The following is a 23943-nucleotide window of genomic DNA, read 5'->3' as shown; positions in this document are numbered from 1 at the left end:
ATACCTTAATGATTTGCAAGAAAAGGTCAAACTGTCGTCACTGTATACTCCCAGTACTCAGTTTTGGAGGTTCTAGCCACATCAGATCCCTCAATAATAATATAATACGTTGCGACCTTGATAGAATGAGACCTTCATGTTTTATGGTTTATTTTCAAAAACAAATTTCCCTTATTTTTTTTATTTTTTTTGGGGGGGGGGGGGGTGGGAGTTACGCAATAAAGTCTTGCGGTCACATGTTGGAACTATGTCATTTACAGAACACTGAAAATTTCATTGGTCAGTTTCAACAGCGCTCTTATGAATTGTGCATGATACAGCAGTATCATCGGCATATTTTGTTATAGAAATGTGTGAGTTTGACCTAATTTCATCAGTATATATAGAAAATAATAAAGCATATAATGAACCCCCCCCCCCATCCCAAGGCACACCAACCTTTATTTCCAATATTTCCGATAACCCTTTATCCAACCTTACTTGTCTGGGCCATCCTTGAAGAAATTGTGTCAGCCAATGAATAAGCCATGTTTCTTTGATAAATCGTAAAAGATCCTTCATTAATTGAAGCATTTGGCAAGACAGTATTAAAGGTTGCTATACAGATTTTCTAGGTATTCGGTCTAAACGCCCCCCCCCCCCCCTCCTCGTCCTTTGTAGCAAAGTAACTACTTAAGTATAAACTATGCTAGTACTTTGCAAAGTTTCATGTAAAAGTATGTGACCTTCAATTATGTAACTAGGTATTACTTAGCTAGAAAAAGGTAGTTTTAAGTTAGGCTAGAGTAATGCTCGTGATGAGCAAAGCCACCAACAGCTAAGAGAAACCGTACTTCTTTAGGGAGATGTTACATTTGTAACGATTTGACGATTTGTATCTCGGCAAAACGTCAATTTTCAGATTGTTCTCATTTTGACGAGTTGTCGTATCTCAACAAAACGTCAATTTTCAGATTTTTTTTTCATTTTGACGACTTGTTATACTTCGGCTAAACGTTAAAATTCAGATTTTTTTCATTTTGACGACTTGTTGTATCTCAGCAAAACGTCAATTTTCAAAATTTTGTCATTTTGACGACTTTTTGTATCTCGGCAAAACGTCAATTTTCAGAGTTTTGTCAGTTTGACGACTTGTTGTATCTCGGCAAAACGTCAATTTTCAGAATTTTGTCATTTTGACGACTTGTTGCATCTCGGCAAATTTAATAATTTTGTCGTTTTGACTAGTTGTTAAACTCGGCAAAACGTCTTTTTCCGAATTTTGTCATTTTGAAGAGTTTGTTTCTCTTTCATCACCATGTCCCTTCTACGCTTCCGTAGTATATGAATACTGTATTAATCAATTAAATGACGAGGTGAACTAATAAAGATATTACCTTCCCATAATCCTGGGTGTTTTCAAATGGCAGTTAGTTGGTTCTCAAGTCAGTATGACATGGTTGTTATGTTCGGCTTGTTCCAAAGGGTAATATTCGTCGATATGCAAAAATGCATGGACCTTAGACAAATAGTGTTACTGAGTGGTTGTAATGATGACTAAAGTATTCGTCAGTATGTAAAAACGAGAGTGGGTCTTAGGTGGACATTCGTCAAAAATGAGTTAGAAAAAACGAAAGAAATAGACAGTTTTAAAACTTCTAACCCGGCTCAACCGATTCTTCACCCTCGAAATAGGTAAGAACAATATTTAACTCAATTTCGCCAAAAGTGCACGTTCGCTACTACGCGAAAACGGGGACGATATGGAAGACAAACTAAAACGAATGACAGCGAATGACAGCGAATGACAATTGACTTTGTACAGGGTTAATTATCATTCGCGAATGACAGCTAGCGAATGACACCGAATGACAACGAAGGACGGTGGTGAGTGGAGATTGAATGATTAACGGAGTGGAGTAAATGCGGTTATTGGTTTTCTGTGCTTTTGACATTTACCTTTGTAGATTTGTAAAGAAAGATAACTGAAGTAATTGTTAGGTGCTAGCTGGCTAATTGGTATGTTTGAAACTAATATATCCACGATTAATTTGGGTGGAAAAATGCTATGATATCGTAATATTAAAGTATAAAAATTGTAGAAGCAACGACTGTTTTCTCGAAAATTTTCTAGGATCAACGTTTGCCTGCAGTTCGAAAAAAAATACTTTTAAAATCAGACATACAACCAGGCGTGTAGCCATGAATTTGCCAAGGGAGGGGCGGAACTGTAGATTCGGCATTGCAAACTATCTAAGCGTAGCGCCACCATATTTGGCGCGAAGTGAACAAGAAAATTTTGACTGAAAATGCCTCCCAGATCGCTGGAAGTGGCACTACCCAGGCCTTGTAAGTTGCATCTAAGCATTTTCTCTTATGAAAATACTAGCGATATCATAAAAACATTAAAAATTTAGAAAATTTTAGAAAATATATTGGAATTTCCAGTCCCCCTGGGACCTTCTTCAGCAATACTTGTAAAGAACATCTGTTCTGGGAGTGTAGTGTGACATCCACTTTTATTTAAGGGGTTGAGGCTATGTTATTGAATAAGCAATTCTTCTTCTTCTCCAAGTAGGAAATCCTACTTGGTGTCGGTGTCGATGTAGCTCACCCACAATTTTCTTATTTTATATATGAAGCATTTCATCCTGTAAAATGTAATTACAATGTAAATTGAGCATATTTATAACTGTTGTAGAGGATTTCTTCTATAAATTTAAGTTTACAATAAGTGTAAAAAAGTACACACAACATCGTCATCCTAGTAAAAGTAATGTTAATTTCATGCAGCTTAAACAAGCCTTCGGGACATGCGATTCTATTTTCCATGAATCTTGTTCGATCAATGCTGTTTATCAGAACAACTGTTATTGTGTTATGACGTTTATTTAATTTGAAGCATCTGGTATGGAAGTATGAAGTTTGTTCATTTGACTTAATATATAGATCGATATATGTATAAACACGCTATTCCATTGCGCTGCAATTCAGAGTTTTCTTCTCACTGCGGCGATCATCATCTATATGCATCAATTGTATTGAGTAATATACTGCTATAACTGAACTTTATATACCACGGTTAATATATATATATATATATATATATATATATATATATATATATATATATATATATATATATATATATATATATATAAATGAAAATCGTAATGAGTTGGAAAATCAAGAACAGTGAAAAAACTTTCAGCCTCCACCGGGATTCGAACCACGGGCCTCCCGCTCTGTACGCGGACACCCTAACCACTAGGCTATGGACGCTGATTGTATGTCCAGAGGTTCGAAACCGGTAAGGAAGATCGTAATTCCACTGTAGGCGTTTGTCACCTGTATCGAACAATACTAGTTCTGTTTTTGGTGACATACTTTGCCTTACTCTAGAGATCAAACATGATGCTAACCAACTCGATATATATATATATATATATATATATATATATATATATATATATATATATATATATATATATATATATATATATATATATATACAGGCCTATATAATAAAGAAATAGAACAAAAAAATGTGCCCCTTTGAAGAAGAACTGTCTTGTGGATATCTTAAGCCTTAGTTTTAATATTTACATGCTGTACATCCCATATCTTTTTGTTGTACGGTTAACAATAAACAATCTCAATGAATACAAAATCGATGTTGCAGCGCACCATCATAATATTGATCATATCAATAAAATGTAAATCACAATGGTGTTTACTGGTGATTCGGAATCTCCCGATGTGTCGCAATATGTAAATTTGAGTATGCAACAGCTTACGGGCCATATTTTTCAGGAAACAAACCTAAAAATCAGTTTTTCGGTCAGTTTGTCTCATGAACGATTATGCAAGATATGTATAAACATATATATGTATATGTTTGTATATATATATATATACATATATATTTAAATATATATATATATATATATTTATATATATGGCCCGTAAGCTGTTGCATACTCAAATCTCAATATTGCGACATATCGGGAGATTCCGAATCACCAGAAAACACCATTGTGTTTTCAGTCGTAAATACATTGGTTATACTTTCCATCCGACGAAGCTTATATCTACGTGAACCCAAATAGCAGACTTTCACTTCTTTACTGACATTTCTTTGAACATTTTGTGACTTTCTTCCGTAGATTGACGTATGGAACATCTTGATTGGTTAGTGTTGGAGTGAGACCAGTCAAAGATAGTCACAAGTTCGGTGCTCTGATGACATTGATCTTCAAACAGGACTTCTGTTTATTGGTAAGTTCACTTTTAGGATAGAGAAGAAAAAGTTGGCCAACATTTGAGAGTACTAGTATAGTTTCTTCGCTCAGTTTCCTTAGCAAAGAAGAACATATCACCTTAGCCGTGCACAGTATTTCAAATGCTGCTGGGGATGTGGGTAGGGGGTGGGGGGTGGGGGGACGTGGTAAATTCTTTTATTTTATCCAACTGATTTAGGTATGGGCATGGATTGTAGGAAAGAGCAGGAGAATTTGGCCCTTCGACATTTAACGTTGACTTCCCGGGAGAACGTAACAGTTTATACGTTAAATGGTGCCTTCTGAGGCATATTTAGACTTACATTAATTACCGGTAGCTCTCTAGTAACGTAAATAACATTGAACTTTTGTGTTAGGTCTGGAAAATTGATGGACCGGTTCCTGGAGGTATCCCGGGCTAATGGGAGTGGTCTAATTCCCCCTATCCAGACTTAAAAAGTAAATCCACCGAAGGAACAAATTCCCGGATATGACAATGGAAGGTCAAGGGCGGACCCCTCCATTGCATGTCCTATATATATATATATATATATATATATATATATATATATATATATATATATATATATACGCTCATGAGACAAACTGCCGGCAGAATCGATTTTAGGCTTTGTTTCGTGTAACATATGGCCCGTAAGCTGTTGCATACTTAAATCTACATATTGCGACATATCGGGAGATTCCGAATCACCAAAAAAACACCATTGTGTTCAGTCGTTAATACCTTGGTTAGACCTTGAACCCGACTAACACTAACTAACACTAAATAAACTTCCTTACTGACATTTACTTGAACTTTTTGTAACTATCTTTCGTAGAATGAACTTGCGTATGGAACTTAAATATTGGTTAGTGTTGGAGTGAGACCAGTCAAAGATGGTCACAAGTTCGGTGCTCTGATAACATTGATCTTCAAACAGGAATTCTGCTTATGGGTAAGTTCACTCTTAGTATAGATAAGTAAAAGTTGGCCAACATTTGAGAGTATTAGTACTACTACTGGGAAATGTAGCACATGAAATTTCTTAAGCCCTTTTTGCTACCTCACGGGTCTGGGAAACATACAACCAGGGTCATACATTCACCATTTTCAAGATAGGATGTCGATCGATTTGGAGACCGTAATTAACCAACAAAAGCTGTAACTTGCTTTATTAGTAAAACTTTTACACAGTTATTGGCTGGTAGTGCAGGCCCCCAGAATATGCAGCACGTTTAGAAAAGATACATGTCTGAAAGCGGAACTACACTAACACATAATCTTAGAATCATTAGCTTGATCATAAAATTGTATGAGCTGAGACAATTTATGAATTTTAATTTAAGAAAAAGCATCGCTGATACTGAAAAGGATTTTTCATCTCACAGTATGTTCGCATTCATACCACAGTAATTTCTTCGTTGGAAACTTGTGTACATTTTCTTATTTAAGTGTTTTGGAGCTCCCTCTGATATGGGTTTTGTTAACCTAATCCTGTAAACCACATTGTCAGTATGAGGAAAAATTATTATTCTTGTGTCAGTGAGTCAGGCTTGTGGGAAAGTAGAGGTCCATTGTCCTTTGTTGAGTCATTTCCTCCCAGACACTGCTAGGATGAGATGCTGTTACTCATAGGAGAAATTAATTTTGAATTACAAGAAATGTAGAAAATTTTATCCATCTATGAAGCCAAAGCTATTGGTATTTTGTATACGAACGGTTAAAGGTGCAAATGTAAACAGTCTCTCACAGTCCTTGTTTTCCCATGGCTCTATGTAATGTATTGTGTAGGCTACGTGTGTGTGTGTGTGTGTAGGAGTACCGCCTTGCTTGTAAACACGATATCTCAAGAAGGGAAACTTGAATCAATCTCATTTGTCGTGTGTAGGAGTACCACATTGCGTGGGAGAAGCGTATTGTTTGTTGGGGAGGTCAAAGGTCAGTTGGGTCACGTGGGTCAAATTATGAAACATTGTAAACACGATATCTCAAGAAGGAAAGCTTGGACCATCTCATTTCCAGTATGTATTGTGATACGTAAAGTTTCAGATCCTTATTGTTTTTGGTAGAGGTCAAAAGTAATTAGGGGTCACAAGAGGTCAAATTGTGGAAACCTGGGTTTATTATCTACCGTATCTCCAACCGACCAGCCTATTAGATAACATGTGCGTTACGCCTCATAAGAATAGAATAAGCTAGTAGCCATTGGAAAATTAGCTTATGGGCATCCATAGATAGAATCAGAAGTCGACCAAATCGCCTTTGGCTTATGTGTCGCTTTCTACGTACGTAGCTGCATACATGCCTGTACACAAATGTGTACTGTTTGTACATACAACGTTGCTATTAGAATGGATGATATCATTGTGAATCATCGGTATTATATCATTGCTTCATTTGTTTCCCGTCTTATCTTGAAATTGTTGAGATCAGGTCCAAACAAAAACTTCAGGTTTGGATGTAGTAACGTTTGGGAAATGACCAGGCGCCGTTTACGAAAATTAATTGTCGCCTACATAGATATTTAAAAGGCAAACCACACGCAAAGTCTTGGGGACCATGGGGTAAAAAATCGCCAGGCGCCTGCTTTATGTTCGGCTTGTAGGTGTACCAAATTGAGTAGAAGAATTTGAAGAAGCCTGTTGTCTTTGGTAGAGATCAATCTGTAAGCTGAATAAGAGAAACGCTAGTTTCCATCTCGGTCATCAGCTGCCAGTGTGAATTTTTTGGTCACATCACAATGTTATTTGCTGTACTACTGAGATTGAAGTATGTTTTTCATCCTGGATACACGCTACAACCTAGTGTGTCACATTCATATAGGATTATTCATGTAGCATCATCGAAACCACACTGCAGTTTTGCTGTCTGGTTAAGTTCAACACTAATGATCTCTTAATTTTTCTTCTTATATCTTCGTAACAGAAACAACCATCTAAGGTCAAAAGGTCATGAACATAGAAGTAAAATATGTTTTTTATCAGTTGACTGGAAGGTTGTTTAAGGTATGAGAGGGTTATGCATTGTCTCATGATCATACAGTTCTTTGAAAAAAAAATAACATCGCTCCATTAAAATATGCAAAGGTGACTTACTTTCATTCTCCATAAAACCACGAGGGTGGGGGCTAGGAGAACAGCTCATATTCTTTTATAGAGAACACACCAAGAACTATTATAAACATGAGTTACATTAATTTTTTCGTCATTGAAGTCACTTTGGGCATGCATCCAAAGAGCCATCGCTTTTTACTTTGATTTTTACAAGAGGTCCTTTTTAATACCCCCCTATTTGAATGAACAATGTTTATAATGGTAATAGATAATGAATATCTCTACTAACCCTGTAATGTTTAGGTCGGTGACCCTCTTAATGGTCTTTTCTTCAATGAAAACTCATTAAGTGAAAGCGCTCTTGCCCTGTAGAATCACGCATACGCCGAAGTTTTAATAATTAAAATGCTATACTAGTAATAGCATTCTATATCCTCTGTAAAAATTGTGTTCCTTTAATCTTGTTTAATGGGTATGAGAGGAGATGATCTGAAAAAATATTTACTTTCAGTAAGAACTTGCTGCCATTTGGTTCTGTATAAGTCCTTGTAACAGCAGTATTAGGATTTTTTCTAAGTGAAAAAGGGCAGAGTCTGCGCTAAAGTAAGACATCTTGTTAGCATTTGTTTCTTAAGGAAACTTGATTTATTAATATGATATGATTTTTATAAGAGTGAAAATTCACTCGTTTTTAGAGTGTCTATAAGTATTAAATATATATATATATATATATATATATATATATATATATATATATATATATATATACATATATATATATATATATATATATATATATATATATATAAATATATATATAAATATATATAAATATATATATATAAATATATATATATAAATATATATATATATATATATATATATACATATATATATATATATATACACACATATATATATATATATATATATAAAGAAAGAGATACTTTGAACAGACTTTATGTTAATGCAATGGAGGTAAACGACAAAGGCAAATGAATATATATAAATGAAATCGTAATGAGTTGGAAAATCAAGAACAGTGAAAAAACTTTCAGCCTCCACCGGGATTCGAACCACGGGCCTTCCGCTCTGTACGCGGACACCTTAACCACTAGGCTGTGGACGCTGATTGTATGTCCAAAGGTTTGAAACCGGTAAGGAAGGTCGTAATTCCACTGTAGGCGTTTGTCACCTGTATCGAACAATACTAGTTCTGTTTTTGGTGACATATTTTGCCTTACTATAGAGATCAAAGGGTATATATATATATATATATATATATATATATATATATATATAAATATATATATATGTATCTATATATATATATATATATATATATACATACATATATATATATATATATATATACATACATATATATATATATATATATATATATATACATATATATATATATATATATATATATATATGTATATGGCATATGCCAATGTTCATGGTGGGTATACACGAACAAATAAAGCATATGTATGCATCCATCCATCCATCCATCCATCCATCCATCCATCCATCCATCCATCCATCCATCCATCCATCCATCCATCCATCCATCCATCCATCCATCCATCCATCCATCCATCCATCCATCCATCCATCCATCCATCCATCCATCCATCCATCCATCCATCCATCCATCCATCCATCCATCCATCCATCCATCCATCCATCCATCCATCCATCCATCCATCCATCCATCCATCCATCCATCCATCCATCCATCCATCCATCCATCCATCCATCCATCCATCCATCCATCCATCCATCCATCCATCCATCCATCCATCCATCCATCCATCCATCCATCCATCCATCCATCCATCCATCCATCCATCCATCCATCCATCCATCCATCCATCCATCCATCCATCCATCCATCCATCCATCCATCCATCCATCCATCCATCCATCCATCCATCCATCCATCCATCCATCCATCCATCCATCCATCCATCCATCCATCCATCCATCCATCCATCCATCCATCCATCCATCCATCCATCCATCCATCCATCCATCCATCCATCCATCCATCCATCCATCCATCCATCCATCCATCCATCCATCCATCCATCCATCCATCCATCCATCCATCCATCCATCCATCCATCCATCCATCCATCCATCCATCCATCCATCCATCCATCCATCCATCCATCCATCCATCCATCCATCCATCCATCCATCCATCCATCCATCCATCCATCCATCCATCCATCCATCCATCCATCCATCCATCCATCCATCCATCCATCCATCCATCCATCCATCCATCCATCCATCCATCCATCCATCCATCCATCCATCCATCCATCCATCTATATTTATATATTCATATATTTATATATATATATATAATATAAAAGACAAGCGAGTATCTTTAACAACGACATACTGCTCTATTACGGAGTGGTCACCACTCCATCGTCATGCAATTGTACAAGATCAATTAAATACAAGGGTTAGTATACAGGCTACCATGTGATAACACTCAAACTCGGTTGTGAAAGCTACAAGACATGCCAGTTATGGTCTGATTTAATACCCGTATATATTCGGATTAATACGCGTATATTCGTATTAATACGAGGATATATTATTCGTTGTTTGTCCCATATGACTTGCCATATGCGTGAACTCTAAATGTTGCACAGTTCCTAAACACTTTCGCTATTTCAAAGTTTGATTGCATCAATACGGGCACTGCAGTGTTCACTTCCTCATTTTGTTTTTGCAAGTCATCCGACTATAACTCAACACATCATCAGCTTCAATTTATTGTCTTAGTTCTAAGGATTTCATGTTTTCGCCTTATTCAAATGGGATCAGTCTACGATAGTCATAATCCCGGTATATGATTATGCCTTGATCTTCAAGCAGGAAGCCTTGTTTCTGTTAAGTATGTAACACGTAAGCCAACAGTAGGCCTATACATGAATGTTATAGACGTAGAAGCGGGGAGGGGCACTGTGAAAGCTATCTTCACGATTAACGACGGTAACGTGGCAGGCGTTTTTCACACGTGGAGATGATATATATTACTTTTGAAATGTTCGTGTGTGTTATTTTGGGGGGGGGGGGCGCAAGGGGGGTGGTGAGTGGGTAAGAGGAAGGGTTGATAAACGAATTTAAAGTCCTTTGAAGTTACACATCCGTAAGCATGTATACTTCTATACGTTAGCCACGCCTTCTCTGATCTATTAAGGTACTATATGTTATTTCTTACCGGATTGTCGCCGTATTTATAAGGTCTTATTCGGAATACTGTTTGGATGTGCGATATCATCATTTATCATTATTCTATGGCCTACATTCAGCAATGCTGATTCATTAGCAAAATGAACAACTATTATAAACAACAATCAATATATATACATTTATCGTATTCATTTTTAATTAATAAATGATTAGTGTACTGCTGTAACATGCATGTAGCCGTGACTGAGATAATAATGAATTACAATTGTTACGAAACTATGACATATCATTTGAGAAACGTAACTTTCAGTTTAACTCTTTTAAAGCTGCATTTCGTGTTGATATTCACCACAGTAGCTGACTATGGTGATATCAGGTTAATCAAGCAAGCAAAATGGTCCAGAAATGGTCTCGTAATGATACGCATAACTGCTTGTAATGAGGAGCAACAATCATGTTAGAACTTCTCATGGTTAATACTTATGTATAAATATGGTTTCGTGATCATATGGTTTCGTGACAACACAACGTCAATAGATAGACTACAGTTGTAAGTGCACGGGGTAATTCCTTGACATGCATATGGCAGCAGTTAACATTTAACTGTTTGTCTAAGATATGTAAGAATTGAAGTTAACTATTTGCTTCCAAAGTGCAAGATAGGCTAAATTGTAATAACGAAACCAAAACTGCGGATCTTTCCAATGTTTGTTAAATGACACAGCGTATACGGTGTAGTTTGCGTGCCTTCCATATGTGTAATACATCAAATGGACATAACGTGCCGTACAGTTCTAGAAAACCTTTAACGGAAAAGGGGAGTGACACCAATAAGATGTATAGGACCGGCAATATATGCCGACTATTCTGTCACCATCGACGGTAAAAGGAGGCCATGCAGCTTATTGCTTCAATTTGGGTTAGGATTGTGTAGTAAACACTGAGATGGGGGAAGTCACAAAAGGTATCCCTCTCACAGTCAACTTGGTCTGGCTTTCCCTACCTGCAGCAACATCATCCAGAGAAGGGTCAGCGGGCGGACTTTTCGTCTCTGGCTCTGAAAAGTGATGAAAACTACTTTTGTTTAGCTCAGGTGATTCCTCCCAAACTGACCTACAGGAAATACCCCAATGTATTCCTGAACTGCTTGGAGCATGTTAAACTGATATTGCATGTCACTCCAGATAACTGTTTAGTTGCTTAGAATAAAAGGAGAGAATTGACTGCGTTCTTTGCCAAAAGCATGACTCATCGGGATTTGTAAACCACAGCATCATTGTAACAGTATGTACAATAGTCTATAAGAAAGCTTACTGAAATGCTCACTAGATACATTGTTCACCTCAATAGCATATCCAGTCCAGTTAAAGGTTGTGCATAGGTTGTTACATTGTCTTCAAAGACAGTTACAGGGGAAGAGAGGTGAATAGAGGGACATATTTCATGATGAAACATTCAAACTGGTTGCTCGGCAAAGAACAACAACGACAAATTACCTTATTCTCCATTGGTGGCAAGCACTGGTTCCTGTAGTTACTACAGTAGATCTCTCATGGAAGCATCATGATCTCTTTCTGATGTCAGGGTTGTTTTGGATGTGCTGTTATCTCATCTAACCAGTAGAGTCCATTGATACACACCCATTCAAAGTATACAGCTATGAACCCCGACGACTTAGCACATCAACTTTATATGAAATTGTACCCAAAAAACATACTAATAATGACAGTGAGTAGTCTTACAAAACCCTTGATACACATATACAGGAGCAGAAAATTGCATACTTTGGTGGATTTTTTTGCTGAATAAGACTCAAAACATTCTATGTGCAAGGTATTAGCACTCAGCAGCGACTCCACTTAGGATACATACCTCATTCAGCATTGTGCTACAGCTGGTGTAGACCTTGTCTAGGATACTTACGTAGCGCCATTATGAACCTGAGGCCTAGGACTAAACTAACACATTATGGGAATTTCATGCATTGAAACTGAGATTTTGCCCTTAGTTAAACACTAGTTACTTTAGCAAAAATAACATGAAAATGACTACCATGTACTTTAAGTGCACACAGATGTCAAATTTCACTGAAGGCAAGAACCAAAGAACGGAAGCCTTGACAGGTCAAGGCTTAATGAACCAATAGTTTAATAGGAAGGAAAAACTGATCAGACATGCACAGTAGGCTGTTCTAGTCTCATGTATTTTTAAACACCATATCAACTACTTTGGTCCATGAATGGAGTAGACAGTAGACCTACATAGTCAGATTTAGTGGAAAAGAGACATATGCAGATACAAATTCGGTTTTCTCTTCAATTTACAGTTTGTATTTATAGTTCTGTACTGGTACTGCAACTTGGAGTGACGCAATATCATTATGGCAAGCAAGTTTCCAACATCGGTAAGAGGTCGATCCCGTCGGGGACGTGGGAATCGACATGACCAAAGCGGTCCCACAGGTTTTCGCGGAGAGGTGACTACTAAAGGACCAGACAGATCAGAAAGCAATGCATCATATCAAGGAAGAGCTAGAGGAAGAGCTAGAGGCAGAGGTAGAGGTAGAGGTAGAGGAAGCAGCAAAAGCACAGACAATGCAGGAGGTAGAGGAATCTCTTCAAATCAAGGATCACATCCTCATGACTGGTAAGAAGGATAACCATTGGCAATGAATGCAACCGTGCAATAGTGTCTCTTTTAGATTGTGCAAAGATCAGCCTAGCTGGAAGTATGTCTGAAATGCTTAAGCCACGAGCGTGAAGATTTGTTTTAATTGGCTACCAATACATAAACATAGAACTGTGAATGCCATGACTTTAACGTTTGAAAGGAATGAAGCAACAAAACTATCTACAAATAATACAAAAATTCAGGCTACGGTATTCGGATACATATACAAAACACGCATCCCCCCGTCCCCCGCCCCACCCCTAAAAGACGAGCCAAAAACGTCCACTATTTGTGTATACAGGATCTTAAGATCTTTGGTCGTGAAATTTTTCGGCCTACTCTCCACTTTATAGGTATTTGCTATGATGGGACTGGTTCTCAAAGGCCCTCTACAGAGACATGTGATTCTCGATGGTCCCCGTAGAAAACAAATTGAGAGGCCCTGCTATAAATTCAGTTCGTAGTGTGAGATATATTGTGCATACGTTTTCGTGATTTTCAAGGAAGCGCAAGCAAAAATCCTGTTAGATTCACGCGCTAGTGAAAGTAGTGAAATAGGTATGTCGTATTGTAAAAGCTGTTAACTCGTGTCCAAAATCTTCTACTATATACCAGCTGCTTGTTTACGACGTTCTCTTCATAATGTTGTCGTTTATTATTCGGGATGTTTCTCATAGATTCTCAGTTATAATGTAAATGTTTTTTTAACGAAGTTGGAACAAACTTGATTCATTAATTTTGACAAATGAAATATGTAGGAATCATGAGGATTGTGATTGATTCATCGCGAACTCTAAATTATTCCACGCAGTGTTACTAACAGTAATACATAGATAAATGGAAACGTAATAAGTCTGGGTCGAGGAGAGCAGAGAGGGGAGGGGGGGGGGGGGGGAGGAGGCAGGGCTTATTTTCTTCAAAACTTACTTAGTTAGAAAATTCATAACACAAAAAGAAAATAAATTAATTTGGATCGTTTACCTGCGAAATGTCTTTTTCATTAATCACTCAACATTTCAAACAAGCGTAAATTTAAATTACAAATAACCCTTTTAAGTAAGAGACGAACAACAAAAGCCCACTTTTTATTCATAAAAATAGTAAAAGTGTACATTTAATTGAAAACAAGGTTCTTCTAAACTTAGTAAGCACATCATGGTTAAATGGTTAAAGCTACTTTATCTTGAATATTGGTTAAATTATATCAACAAGAGCTCGGCAAATACTTCTACTAGAAAGAGCAATCTAATGGGCAAAAGTCTATTGACTATACTCATTAAAGCTGAACCAACTGACTTTACACGTCAATTGTATGAAAAAGAACACCGTTAGAATTGTCATTATTAATAAATGAGCGTTAGAAGTGTTGTTAATAAAAGAAAAATAATAATCCTTACCCCTAATTTCGCTGAGTGTCGTTTTTTGAACTGTTGATTAATCATCCTTGTACTGTGAAAGCCCTTAACTTAGTGAAAATAAAGGGAAGGAAAGAAATTGTATATAAATTAAAGCAGTTTTTTAAAACACGATCTCATAGGCTATGGTCCTCATCATGTAAAATGCATTCCTATACCAATGCAATTAACACGATATATGATTATTTACATGTCCAGTTAAATAAACTGTGCACCAGTATATAATGCTCATAAGCAAACTATGAAATTAAGTCAATGTTTATAAGTTGGACAGCAACTGTTTCAAACTTGGCTACACTAATAATTATAAGTGGATGTAGATGCAGTTACCTATATTTGTTTAATTTCCGTGAAATTAAAAAAACAAAACATCGTGTATCAATCATTAGTGGGCAACAGTATTTAGCTTTCAGTGACTTCTAAAAAGAGAGTAAATTTCAGTGACTTCTGGTTTTCATTTATCGACAGGCGATTGGCAAATACTTCTACGAGAAAGACCAATCCAATGGGCATAAATCTATTGACAAGACTCATCACTACTGAACCAAATGACTTTACACGTCTCCTGTATGAAAATAGAACACCATTAGAATTGCTTCTTAAACAACAGAATATGGACAATGAAATAATACAGTTACTGATAAATGTTCTGTCTAAAGCTTGCAGAGTTAGTGATCAACAATCAGAGAGAATGATAGAAGTTTTCAACATTGTTAAAGTAAGTAACTTTCTCGACATAAACTTGGTGCAATGGATCCCAAAATGGACTCAATTGTGTTTCACACAAGACGTTTTGGAAAAGAATTTGCTTTCCACAATCGATATCTGTACAAAAATGTTGGACAAGTTTCCTGGTACCGTTAGTGCTGTTGGGGTGACGCTTCTCGTTTTGAACTCAGTCGTCGAAAGTTTCGAGAAAAATGACATATTCGTTACATCAGAAGTAAAAGAAAAGTTTACTTCATTGCGTGATACACATGCAACCTTCCTCAGAGACAGCAAGGAGTTAAGCGCTCGGAGAGATAGAAGAATGCCCGACAACTCCCGCGAATCACCACCTGACGATTTTAGAGAGATACCTGTGCTACCGTGTCCTGATGAACTGCGAAGTGACTATAAACCGTTTTTACGAAAAAATATCGTTAATGGCGAATATGACGACCTAAATCATTACTTGGATATACATTATCGTCTTCTGAGGGAAGATTTCATAGCACCTATTCGCGAAGGTATCGCGGAATACACCGATGAACTATCCCGAAATGGGGCGAAGGCTAAAAAAAGGTTTCAAAATTTACGATTGTACAACAACGTACAAGCTGTCGGAATCGACCCATCTAAAGGAGGAATATCTTACATACTCCGTTTTGATGTTGACAATCATCTGAAAAGGGTAAAGTGGGAGCTCGGCAAACGACTTATATTTGGTTCTTTAATATGTCTATCGAGGGATGATTTTAAGACACTCATATTTGGTGTGGTAGCGAACAGTGATCCAAAGCAATTAAAGCAAGGATTTGTAGAGGTTACGTTTGACGTCAAACCTGATTTAGTGCAAGAAATCTTCACGTACTCCTTCAAAATGGCCGAATCTCCGTCATATTTTGAAGCATACCGTCACATTCTTGGTTGTCTTCAAGATATTAACGAAGATGATTTTCCTTTTGCACAATATATTATTAACACAACGCGTAAACCTGATCTCCCACTGTACATCAGAGAGAAACCTGGATGTAAATTTGACTTGAGCGACTTAAACAATATTGCACTTGAAGATGCAGAGCAAATGTCGTGTCAAGTTGATGTGCAAAAATTAAAGGAAGTTTGCGTTCGGGATGACGAAAACTGGCCGAGTCATGAAACTTTAGGATTCGACGAGTCTCAAATGCTAGCTTACCAAGCGGCACTTCGGGAGGAGGTGTGTCTCATTCAAGGTCCGCCAGGCACTGGCAAAACGTATGTTGGGTTAAGGATAGTGAAGACTTTATTGAGGAATAGAGCATGGTTGGGCAACAATATGCCATTAATGGTAGTATGCTATACAAATCATGCTCTTGATCAGTTTTTGGAAGGAATAACTGAATTTGAACCTAACGGTGTTGTGAGGATTGGTGGAAGAAGCTCAAGTGAAAAACTGAGAGATTTTAATCTAAGAAAATTAAGACAAAGTGCTGGCAAAGGCAAAACAGCAAAATGGGAATATGGGCAAGTCAGAAGAGAAATGGTTTCAACAGCTAAAAAGATAGAAAACTCTGAAAAATTAGTCCATGTTGCAAAAAAGGGACTGTTAAAATATGAAATACTACAACAATTTATGGACTTTTCGCATCGTGAAAGCTTAACTTGTCTACCTTACCTTTCTGCATCGAGTGATCCTATAGCTTTCTGGCTAGGTATCCTAGATGAAGTTGGTGAATGCTGTGTGGATCCAAGTAATACGTATCAAAAGGATGTTCATTTCTCTGCATCTAAAGAAAGAACGGAGCCTAAAAGAAATCTTAATGCAGCAATTAATGCAGAGATGATCTCTGAGGGTGAGGAAAGTGATATCTCAGAAGATAACAAAGTAGATTCTTTTCAAACAAGAGAGGAAGACACCACTGACACCGAAGCCTCAATTGTTTTTGAAAATGAAGAGTTTGAAAGACGCTACATTGACGACGAAGATGACACTTCCGACGATGAGTTTGTAAACACCTTCCATCGTCTTGCATTGAAAATACCAGAAGAAACCATCGTTGCTCTGCCAGATGCAAATAAAACTACTGATGAAAGTAAATGGGTTAAAGTAAGACGCAGAAACGCACAAAAAACGGCATTGTTTATTAGACACAGGCTTGCAGAAGGTAATGTGATGAACGAAAAAGAAATCAAACGAGTTAGAGATGTTTGGCATCTTCACAGTCACCAGCGCTGGAGCCTTTACCGGCACTGGGTTCAACGTTACACTGAGCAAATTTAAATGGAACTGCGTGACCAATGTGATGAATATAACAGATATGCAACCGTTCTAAACGAGTTGCGAATTGACGAAGATTTACAAATACTGAGAGGGAAATCTGTTATTGGTTTGACAACAACTGGAGCTTCCAAAAATAATAAACTGTTGAGATTAGTCGGACCGCGTATTATCGTCGTAGAAGAAGCTGCAGAAATCTTAGAAGCTCATGTAATTACTTCTCTTAGCTCTTACACTAAACATTTAATTCTCATTGGCGATCATCAGCAACTGCGTCCAAATCCCACGGTCTATAAACTTTGCAAAGATTACAATTTGGATGTATCCTTGTTCGAAAGACTTATCAATAATGGCATGCCTCACTATCGACTAACATTGCAACATCGCATGAGACCAGAAATTTCAAAAATTCTTAAACTGCACAAAGATTTCTACCCGGGGCTTCGTGATCACGAATCGGTGATGATATATGAAGATGTGCACGGAATAACAACGAACCTGTACTTTGTAGAACATGACTTCCTAGAAACGCATGTTGACGACAGCAAAAGTCGATCAAATATTCATGAAGCACAATTTCTCCTGTATCTTTGTAAATACCTCCTTAAACAGGGGTATACTCCGAATCAAATTACTATTCTCACCGCTTACAAAGGACAGGTTTACAGTATTAGACAAATTATGGAAAAGAGTACATTCGAAGGTGTTCGTGTTTGCCCCGTTGACAACTTTCAGGGAGAAGAAAACGACATCATTTTGTTTTCATTTGTAAGAAGCAATTTGGAGGGAAGCATTGGGTTTTTGAAAGTGTCGAATAGAGTTTGTGTTGCGCTTTCCAGAGCCAGAAAAGGTCTGTATTGCATTGGCAACTTTTCCCTGATGTCTCAACAAAGTGAACTATGGGCAACAATCGTTTCGTATTTACGGTCAGAGGGGTTTATTGGTCCAAGTTTAAAGTTAGTCTGCCGTAATCATCCAGAGCGATTCATTGAAGCGAAAACATTTGCAGACTTCAAGGAAGCACCAGATGGTGGATGTAAGGAACCATGTTCTGCTCGACTCGATTGTGGTCACACCTGTCAGTTAAAATGCCACCCTGTGGACAGAGAGCACAGAAAAATACTTTGCCAAAGACCATGTGAGGAGAAAGTGTGTAGTCTGAAGCATGTATGCCCCAAGAGATGCTGGGAGGACTGTCCCAAATTATGTCCAACACTTATTGTGAAAATGTTGCCATGTTCACATGAACAGAAGGTTCAATGCTATCAGAAACCAAGTAATGTTTTTTGTCGCAGCCCGTGCAAAAGGGAGTTATCGTGTGGTCACGGTTGTCGAGAACTGTGTGGGTCAGAGTGCACTGTCTCCTGTCCAGAAGTAGTTGAGAAGGTATTCACACCATGTGGCCACAAAGCGAAGGTACCATGTTTTGAGTCTCTGTGTCCAAAGAAATGCAGAGCTCTGCTTAAATGTGAACATATCTGTCGTGGGACTTGTGGGAAATGCAGAAATGGAAGGTATCACGTAAGGTGCAAAGAAGTGTGCAAGCGACTGTTGATATGTGGCCACATATGTAAACAAACGTGCTCAAGAACTTGTCCCCCGTGTACCAGACGTTGCGAAACTCGATGTCAACACAATAAATGTCACAAAACATGCGGCGAAACCTGCATACCTTGTAAAGAACAATGTAAATGGAAGTGTAAGCATCAAATTTGCAGAAGACCTTGTGGAAGTGACTGCGATAGACAAACATGTGACTTGCCATGTCCACGACGACTAAAATGCAAACACAAATGCATCGGTCTTTGTGGTGAGAGATGTCCAAAGCTTTGCCGTAAATGTCATAACAAGGACGTTACGACCATCTTGTTTGGAAATGAGGATAATCCGAAAGCACGGTAAGTGAATAATATTGAAAGCAAGTGTACAAATCATTCGTCTTTTAACTCCCGATGTCCCCGATCATGATGAACACAACTGTTAGTTATTCGTTTCCTTAGTAGCCGCCTGGTGATGACTCGGCACTGATAGACTGATTCAGTGTTATCAAAATACGAGACTGGGGTCACTGTTTATTAATGAAATATTAAACTAGACTGGACCACAGTCACAATGACTTTAATATATTTGACTAGATTGTATTCACTGTCTATACCTGTAAAATACTGACTGGTTGGTTCGGAGTAGTTTGAGTAACAGTGTGTTTCTAAACGATTGCATTGAATGTGGTTACTGTTCTAGAGCTCGGGTCAGTATGAGCATTTAATGACTTTACGGTGGGAGTGATTGATTGAAAGTGTATGTTTAAAAGCCTGTCATGTAACAAATCGACTCATTCTGTGCCTTCTAAAGACCAAGCAGAACCCGGGCACTTTTATTCCAATCTGAACATATTTTGATATTACAAACTTTCCGCAACAGAATTGAAGTACGAATATAACAGCATGAGCACCATTTAAACTAGCATACTCCAGTACGATTACGAGTACAACATGCCTGTCTACAAGAGTACGGGTAATTTAATTTGCACTAGTTACTTAAATACTATCCAAAATGTCTCTACGTAAAGTACAAATCCACGAGGATGAGTAGGACTACAGGTAACTATGTTATAATACGAGAACTTATTTAAAAATAACACACGCTCTATGTCTCCACCCAACCAACCCACAATCCATCCATCCATATATCAGGCCATATGTCCGACCAGTTTATCCATGAATCATCAATACATTCATCCATTGATTCGTCCATCCATTTGCCGATCCGTATTCGTCGATTCACCCACCCGGAGATCCATCCAATAATCCATCCATCCACATTTCATCAGTCATCTACTTCTTAGTATCTTATACTTCAATATGTTTATTACCATTTCAAGGTTCATTCAACTGGAAGACTGTAACCACATTGTTGAAGTACAGGCAATGGATCGCCTCATGAAACAGTATAAAGATTCAGACGAAAGCATGATCAAGGTGAATACTTTTAAACGTTCCTAAACTACGTGTTTTGTTATCACGTCTGACATATATATGATCGGACAGATCATTACGATCAAGTTCTGCTGATAAACTGTACAAGAGGTCCGTGTGTATTTCCTTATAATTATAAGTTCGTTATTTGTTCACATCCACTCAGTTCATAATATACTTTTACTGACAGTATGTCATATTAATGATTGTTCACACTAAGGACTGTTCATACTGTCAGTAATAGTGCTTCGAAGCATAACATGGGAGGACAATGCAGAGTAGTATTATTATTGGCAAATTGTCCCAAGTGACTAAGCTCGTTATATTGTTTCATTTTAATGTTATCAATTCAAGCCGTGTTCTACAAATTATAGCGTTATTCGCTAGATATGTATTTGTACATCTTTGTTACAGTTATCAGGTTATAGACAAAGAAACAAATATTACAAACACCAACACAAACAATGGATGCGTTCGTCGTATATGCAGCCAGATAGGCTCAATGTAAGCAACGTTTTAATTGAATGGGACAATTAAATCTTTTACCTTCATTTCTCAACAGCTTCCGGAGTGTCCGTGGTGCAAGACCCCAATAAGGAATAACCAGAGGTACAAAAACATAATCAAAGCAATAAGAAGCGACGTTGAGAAAGTTAAAATTCAAGTCAAAGGAGATATCCACGAAATCAGACGCAAGCTTTCTCATTTGATTAAAAGAATAGATAAGGCCCGTAATGTATTAGTAACCACCAATCGTGACCGACGACTCGAATTGACCAAATCTACAAAACGGAAAGGACTTGGGCAGGATACCCAATGGCGTGTCTTTTTCAACAACTTGAAAGAGAAGTTGGACAAAAGTCGTTACACGATATCTCTTGAATACCTCTCCGGTATGAACATTATTTTGGATATGTACGATAAACTGCTGAAGATAAATGACGTTAAAGCCGAAATGTTGAAAGGTATCACACCTAAAACTATATCAGACATGAAAGAGTTCACACAATTTCAAGAATACTACGAGTTTCTTAAAGAAAAGACCAAGTGTTTCCAGGACACACCCAGCGATCAAGAAATTGAAGATTGGCAAAATGAATACCAACGGTGTCGACATAGTTTGTCCCTTGTGCGTGTACTAAACGCGTTCTTGAATTCGGATATCAAACGCGATGAGTTGGAAAGAGTCAACAAGATGGCGCATGAAGTTTATGGTTTGTTGTCAGACGGATTTCCGTTCAGCAAAAACAAAGATGACAGAGTGAAAATTGTTTTAAGCGATATTAAAGATATAAATCCGTTGCTTCTGGAAATAGGCATCAGTGAAGACGAACGAAAGATGGTTGTAAAGGCGATGGGGTTCCGTAAGGGTCATTGGTTTAAATGTGGCAATGGACACATTTATGCTATAGGTGAATGTGGGGGTGCTTCCCAAATAAGTCAGTGTCCAGAATGCAAAACGCGTATCGGTGGTTTGAGCCATCGGCTGGATGCCAGCAATTCACTGGCGACAGAGATGGACGGTGCAAGTTTCGCTGCGTATTCAGAGGAAGCAAACGATGTGCTTAATTTCGAATTGAACGATAATGATATTTAGACAACCAGGGTCAGATTATAAGCAAAATTTTAATACAAATCGATCGTTCTGATAAATATTATTTTGTCGTAAAAAAAATGTTCAAAGTAGTATGTGTAGTGTTAGTATTGTACATGTTAAAGTAGAAAGTCATGTTAGTGAGTCAATTTCAAACTAACTGTGGATAGAGATAGCACATTTGAAGAGAAGCATATGGTAAACAGAGCAATCTTTAATGTCTTCGGTCGTATTGCATTTAGTTGTAACTATGTGGTATTGTCAGCTTTCTCTTTTCTCTTTTATTATCATGATTATTCAGTCAAAGATTTGTGAAAAGTGTCAGTGATTTTATGTTTTCTGCTTTCGAATTTACATACATTGAAGTTTAGACACTGATTTGTTTCTGCCTGAAGGAATGGTCTGTTATAGGACTATCATTAGTAAAGCTATTTAGATGACCAAATTAGGCAAAGCTTTAATCTTAATATGTTTAAATCCAAGAAAATGTGCTAGCAATTTTTCTTCAGCATTTCTGGTTTTCAATATTTTTAAGTAAACTAAGAACTTCTTTAACGTTAAATTGACTATTACGTCGGTTTTTCGGTGTCGGCCTTAATGTCAGTGTTATTGCGTTGTTTCTAAGTTATTGCTTTTTTTTTTGCATCTGAGGAACTGCTCCATGGTTTGTGCATTAGACAATACGATCCATTCACTCAGCTGTTTTACAGATAATTTCCCAAAATGCCCCATGGGCTACAGAGCTGCCACCTGGACTAAAAGGAGTGTTTGTCAATGGTCTGCATTATATCAAAGATAAATATCGTGTCTAAAAACATCCTTTGAAGTCAGTTGAGAATTTAAAGCTATAATACTATTTTTAAACAACGAGAATTCTTGTAAACTGTATTATCTTGCATATACATGTTTCTGATTTCAAAGATTGACTACCCATTAGACCGTTTTTACATTTTTTAATATTAATTATGGTATTCTCTTTTGACATTTGCCAACATTTGTTCATTTCTTAATTAAGAATTTGTTTTTACGTACTTGAACAACATATGAAACATAGGTTGATGGTATGAGAAAATACTTGTTCTTAAATTGAAGAACACAAACTATTGCGGTATAAATACTGTTTTTTATTGGTCTCATGCAGTGCTTATAAAATCGATCAAAACGAAAATTGAAAGGTTTTATTGGAGCAGTGAACAGCAGAGCAGAGAGACCAAGAGACTCATTTTTTGTTTATAACATTTCAACCTTCTCTTTCTTGATTAATCCAGTAAAACTCTCATGTTTGTAAATGTTCTCGGTTGAGGTAAGAAAACTCATGAAATAAAACATGGATGGTAAAAAAAGATTGTTGTTTTATTAGTATTTAACATATTTTAGGCACTACGGTGTGCATAATATAAACTTCAAACACAACGAAATCATATATATATATTTATATATGTATATATATATATATATATATATATATATATATATATATATATATATATATATATATATATATATATATATATATATATATAGGAATAACGGAAAAACTGTTAAACAACTATGCTGCATTTAGAGAAAGGCTGGATCTCGAGTGAGATACAAAAATTGAATTAGGTAAGTGATTGGAAGTAAAACAGCCAATGTTTGGTTTTTGCAGAGCTTTCGAGCAAAACTAGCTCTTCTTCAGTGCATGATCACCGAAAGTGACAAGGAGTAGCAGGAATTGAAACTGTTTTATAGAGAAGATGTCGGCATGGTTGTAAAGGCAAAGCGACTTACTAATTTCTGCTGAATAGAGCAGAAG

At 37.0% G+C, this 23943-nt stretch overlaps 2 protein-coding genes across 3 annotated transcripts; both read left to right on the top strand.

Annotated features, from left to right (window-relative positions):
* The first annotated feature begins 4046 nt into the window (after nucleotides 1-4046).
* LOC139965255 (NFX1-type zinc finger-containing protein 1-like) lies at nucleotides 4047-17582 on the top strand. 2 transcript variants are annotated; one of them, XM_071967427.1, is made up of 4 exons: nucleotides 4047-4257; nucleotides 5099-5215; nucleotides 12862-13181; nucleotides 15089-17582. In XM_071967427.1, the coding sequence occupies exons 3-4, from the start codon at nucleotides 12916-12918 to the stop codon at nucleotides 17580-17582; spliced, it is 2760 nt and encodes a 919-aa protein (XP_071823528.1). In that variant the 5' UTR covers nucleotides 4047-4257; nucleotides 5099-5215; nucleotides 12862-12915. The 2 variants fall into 2 exon arrangements, with proteins under 2 accessions (XP_071823528.1, XP_071823529.1); XM_071967428.1 differs by lacking the exons at nucleotides 4047-4257; nucleotides 5099-5215 and adding an exon at nucleotides 10149-10236.
* Nucleotides 17440-22759, top strand: LOC139965253 (NFX1-type zinc finger-containing protein 1-like). The gene is made up of 3 exons (XM_071967426.1): nucleotides 17440-19477; nucleotides 20461-20557; nucleotides 21117-22759. The coding sequence occupies exons 1-3, from the start codon at nucleotides 17583-17585 to the stop codon at nucleotides 22149-22151; spliced, it is 3027 nt and encodes a 1008-aa protein (XP_071823527.1). The 5' UTR covers nucleotides 17440-17582; the 3' UTR covers nucleotides 22152-22759.
* The last annotated feature ends 1184 nt before the right edge of the window (nucleotides 22760-23943 follow it).

This window comes from Apostichopus japonicus, chromosome 3 (assembly GCF_037975245.1).
Source record: "Apostichopus japonicus isolate 1M-3 chromosome 3, ASM3797524v1, whole genome shotgun sequence".
In the NCBI taxonomy this organism is placed as follows: Eukaryota; Metazoa; Echinodermata; class Holothuroidea; order Aspidochirotida; family Stichopodidae; genus Apostichopus; species Apostichopus japonicus.
The sequence above is the reverse complement of the archived record's forward strand: the minus strand, read 5'-3'. Positions and strand labels throughout refer to the sequence as shown.